The 5,065-nt window shown below is 39.3% G+C and overlaps 1 protein-coding gene across 1 annotated transcript in view; it reads right to left on the reverse strand.

Moving 5' to 3' along the window:
• Window positions 1-4,589, reverse strand: part of irx4a (iroquois homeobox 4a) — a 6,585-nt gene extending 1,996 nt beyond the window's left edge. The window contains exons 1-4 of the mRNA XM_020596819.1: window positions 4,415-4,589; window positions 3,268-3,519; window positions 2,242-2,348; window positions 146-456 (exon numbers count right to left, since the gene is read on the reverse strand). Of these exons, the coding sequence (XP_020452475.1) occupies window positions 146-456; window positions 2,242-2,348; window positions 3,268-3,519; window positions 4,415-4,459 (715 nt within the window). The 5' untranslated portion in view covers window positions 4,460-4,589. The remainder of the gene's footprint in view (window positions 1-145; window positions 457-2,241; window positions 2,349-3,267; window positions 3,520-4,414) is intronic.
• Window positions 4,590-5,065: the final 476 nt, after the last annotated feature.

Genomic DNA, 5,065 nt, shown 5'->3' on the forward strand with positions numbered 1-5,065 from the left:
AAATAGTAACTATATGTTTTTAATTGTGTTTAAATGTGATGAATACACTTTTAGAAGTTCTTTTGATACTCGACCAAACAGTTAAGCATACAACTTAATAGTTGCTCTTTATTTTTGCAGGCAAAAAGACAATTTTGACACTAACCATCTTCATTGTTCTCACTCTTTATCTGCTCTTCCTGAGACCCATCCTCATCCTCATCATATCTCTTCTCCTCTGAGCCCTTGTTTCTGGGCGGCCATGTCATCTTGTTCTCTTTCTTGAGCCTTCGCCTGGCATTAGCAAACCATGTGGAAACCTGCGTCAGGGTCATCTTGGTGATGATAGCCAGCATGATCTTCTCGCCTTTAGTTGGGTATGGGTTCTTCCTGTGCTCCTGCAGCCAGGCCTTCAGTGTGCTGGTTGTCTCACGTGTGGCGTTCTTCCGTCTTGTTCCCCCATCCATTGAACCATATCTGTTAATGACAAGAACACAACCCCATTGAGATCAAGAGGGTAAATAAAAATGTGATTGCCCTTGCAGTTTCCCTCACTGAAAGTGATGACAGAACTATCTGCTTCTTGGGATCTTCTTGAGGTTTCACATTATATGTCTTGCATAAACCTGGCTGCTGCTATAACTGTGTTAAGACCAGTAAATTATTAATAACTGTCAGTTTAGAGACCTAATTTAGAGAGTACAAGATGGGGGTTGGGTGGTGGTGGGGGGACAAACTGCTCCCCTTTAAATCCATAATGCATTGTTTTTTCTATCCCTAGGAATATCAGTACATTGTTTTATGTAACTGTATATACAGTAAACATTTGACCTGCTAGGCCCATGTGAAATATGCAGTACTTTACAAGACTGTCCAAATGGAAGGTAGGGGTGACTTTGCTCCTCTCAACTGCCTTGAAACTCTTCCAAGAATCCCAAACCCTTTGTGCAGCATCCAAAGTAAATCAGCTACCAGTACCTCTTATCCACAAAGTAAAATGTTTTACCAGTAGTAATGCCAAGTGTGTCTGGGCTACATACTATAGATTAATAAATCACTATGGCCTATTATAACCTTTTATAACCATTCTTAGTGCAGCATATGACTCCTTTACATTGTCCAATAATAGAAATACCAGGCACAAATCTACATTTAAAATGCACAGTGTTGATTCTCAGTAAGCAGAGAGCTGTAAAAATCCTCTCAGAAGAGCCTTTTATGAAAACCTTTTATTTCTTCATATAGCTTGGTGCAGCTCAGGTTCTGCTAAGGGAATCAAAAGGAGAGGAGTGCTACAACCTTCCCATATGCCGAGTTGTTACCTCTTAGATAAAACTGAGTGTAAAATTGCTTTATTGAGTGTAATGACGAGCCCTCGGGTGAAACATAGGCACTGACAGAGTTGTACAACTATAGGCATGCTTGTTTATCTGAACGCTTTAGACTTTGGTCTTTTGCTGTATGTGCACTTACAATGATTCCTGCTAATGAGATTTGCACATTATACTGAATTTAGACTGGCTGAACCAAGTTTTTGAATTATGAACTCTCACCTTGCTGTAAAGTTCATCAGTATGATACTTTATTCAGCAGCTTGCACTATAAAAGCACCAATGTTTTCAGTGCTGCACCATCCAGTTCTCTTAGAGTTGACTTCTTTAAGGTTATGTGTTCTATTCAAAGAGCATGCTGATCCCTGTTTACATAAACAGCTATATTATCATGCACAGCCTATATAGTCACCATATCACACACTTCATCTACATGTCACCTGATTATTGGGAAGACCTTTCAATATGGCAGCTTTCACATAACCGAAGAGGCCTCATGCTTGAAAGGGTCATAGGTCTTCTGAAGCCACTCACCTCATCAGGAAGGAAATATGTCATAAGATGAGGGTGATCACCCAGCGTTGCTGGATGTCGTGGAATTGGTCTTGACCTCTCAGGCATGATTGATTCAGTACTAGAAAACTCCCACTACACCACATGGAACTTATAATCATAATGATACCATATTGATACTCTGAGTTACCTTTTGCCTAAACTGTATTCACACCCATTTTTGTCACTTAAAAAAAAATCAACATAAGCTTGAAAACCTTTGTAAACTATACGGCTTAGAATAAGTTTGGATGTTGGTAACCACACACATGGTTTATCCATGATATTTTGTACTATTGCACTGCATGAGGTCAGATGTTTGTATCAGTCGCCCAGCTTCCTAGTGTTGAAAACAGCAACTGCCACAGAAACAACATACCTGTCGTATTGGTACTGCCCCAGGGTAGGATCATAAGGGTAGTATGCTGTTGCCTGGGTTATCCCCGCATGCGCAGAAGCTGTGGCATCTTTAGTGTCAAATGTACCCTGCAATCATGTATGAAGACAAACATTTCAAAGACTGGCAGAATTACAATGTCAACTTTAATTTATTAAATAACTCACCTGGAGCTTAAAATGTATATGCACAAAACATATTTTTGTACTTTCAGCAAAGTTGCATGGTTATGCAAATTATTACAGCCCTTGATGATGGCAAGGGGTGTACAGGAAATCACAATATGAAAGAAATAATATTTTGCTAAATGAAACAGGAATAAACTGCCCTAAAGATGTGTCATATTCAGATTATGTTAACAAAATATTTTTGCAGGCTTTCATAATTGAAGTTTTAAAAAATGAATGAACAGTGTGTTGATAAGTTTGAGCAGTGCTGGATGCTGGACAAACTCATCTGTGAGAGTTTGCAGCAAAGTATCAACTAGTTTATTGTAATTATTAGAACGACTCATCCATAAGATAATGCAAATAGCTACTCTTATTACCCTTGTCAGCACAATTTTCAAGAACTTTGTGATGTAACTTTTAGCACAAAATAAACTGTAACAAACACAATTCTTTAATTTATAGGCCCATGCATTCTTATTTGAATCTGTTATTTAAAAAATGGAAAATTATTTGGAATGTAGTAATTTGCCAAATAGTGAGTCTTCAAAGTCAGATGACTTGTTTTCACTACACATAACATGAGAATAACAGATGGATGATTGAACTTTTTACTTTCATTTTTTAAACGATTTGTCTCAAGATAAATATCACCCTACACCTGAAAAATGAGCCTTAATTTGCGGACACGTATCTCCCATTTACTAAAAAAAAGACACGTACAATGACAGATTGGTATTTTGAGGTGTAGAGTGGAAAAGGGAAAGATGTTCCTGGCTCAAGTCTCACTATCCTGCGGATTCATTAATCAGTGCCAAGAGGGATCACATGAAGAGCTTACCAGCGAGTAGAAAGCCGAGGCGTCCGTGCCGTATGTAACGTAATTCCCATAGCCTTGGCCGCCGGTGTAGGGGCTCCCGTACACCCCCAGCGCGGCGGCTGAGCTGAGTTCATGCCTCGCTGTGGCCAGCAGCCGGCTCTCGTAAACGGGGCAGTAGACTGGTGTCTGCCCGGACGTCGCGACTCCAGAGTCGGCTATGGATCTGCCGGTTGACTCGCAGCAAGTGGTCAGAGAGTTGGTTGTCATCAGGAACTGGGTGGAGACCGAGACAGAATTTATCTTAAACTGGTAGCCAATGCTTTATTTGGTGCTGTATTGAAACAAGATCTGCTGTTAAGCATTTTGGTTACAAAGTTAGTTTCTAGACTGTTTTTAAGTAAGAGAAAAGCATCGTGATTAGTAAACATGCCAGTCTACCTATTTCCAAAACATTCACTTCTTTGACTTACAAGATTCACGATTTAATAAGTTTTTACAGAAACGAATTCGCTTATTCCGAAAGTTAGTTCCCTTTATTCGCAGCATTTTTCAGAATTTCAGTCTTTTAAAACTAAACTACAATATCAAAAAAAGCTGTATAAAGTGATATTTAATGATGACTGAATCCTCATGTTCTTGTGATAATGTGCGCGTAAAACGTATCCAAAACGATCCCTCTGTTACCTTTGATCCATATGAAACATACGCGTAATAGATACAACATGTTTCCCCCGCATCGCCTTGTAATACCCAAAGTAATGTCCAAATGATTTTTTATGGCTCAAAGCCAAAGCTAAGCAGCAGCTGGGTTATGGCGCAAAACACACACAACCTGTGCAGGACAAGCTGGCATGTGTGTTCCAGCGCAGATAAACATATGGTTGACATTACAGAGCGGCTATTATCTTACAGAAATCAGTGAACAGGAGCTCTTGGGTCTCGATGGTTTCAGGTTACCCTCTTCTTACCCTTTTTATCTCAGCAGGAGCACACGTATTGCGGACTGTAACGCAATACCTTCCCTGTAGCCGAAAACACCGTGAAAGCCCCCCTGATTCCTGGCCAAAGTGCGTAAAAGGATCAAGCTTAAACCGATGGATAAGCAGTCGCTGCAATATCAAAACCAAAACAACCTATTAACTTAATAATGGTAGTTACATGAACTTACTTGTGGAGCAGACGAATAGGGATATCCAAATTGTGGATATGACATGGTAGAGAGATCCCCCAATATCCAGAAATAAGGCGAGACTGAAGGTCTCCACTCTAACGCAGGCTGCAGCTCTGTTTTGACTGTACCAATTGATTGGTAAGCACAGGCTACTAAGATGCCTATAGGGCGAAGCAGAGTAGCATGTTTAATTTGTGTAAAATGTGCCCACTTCAAAGCCTTTAAACGGAACAAAAAATAAAAAATAAAAAAAAAATAAATAAAGCCTTATAACTTTCCTTTTCTCTGTAGAAGTCTATTGGAAATAAATAAATGAATAAAGGCGATGCAAGCTATTGTTGCCTAGAATAATCACTTTGTTGTTAGATACATATTTTTGCCTTTAAAAAAGTAGTATAAAAGACGTCAGCAGCAGAGGCAGGTTGTTTTAAACGGCGGTGACTCTGACGTCAGAAGTTTCCCACTCTAAAAATGACCAGACTGTAACTTTAATATGCATTTTTGTTCAGAGGATGACGACAAAAACAGTAGAACCATCCAAAAAGAAAACCTGTCAGGGCAAACAGGAGATGTACTTTGTTAAAAAAGAAGATATCCTGAAGGTTAATTCGCAGTCACAATCAATTAATTAAGCCAATTAGTATCTAA

This window comes from Monopterus albus, unplaced genomic scaffold, assembly GCF_001952655.1.
Source record: "Monopterus albus unplaced genomic scaffold, M_albus_1.0 scaffold31.1, whole genome shotgun sequence".
In the NCBI taxonomy this organism is placed as follows: Eukaryota; Metazoa; Chordata; class Actinopteri; order Synbranchiformes; family Synbranchidae; genus Monopterus; species Monopterus albus.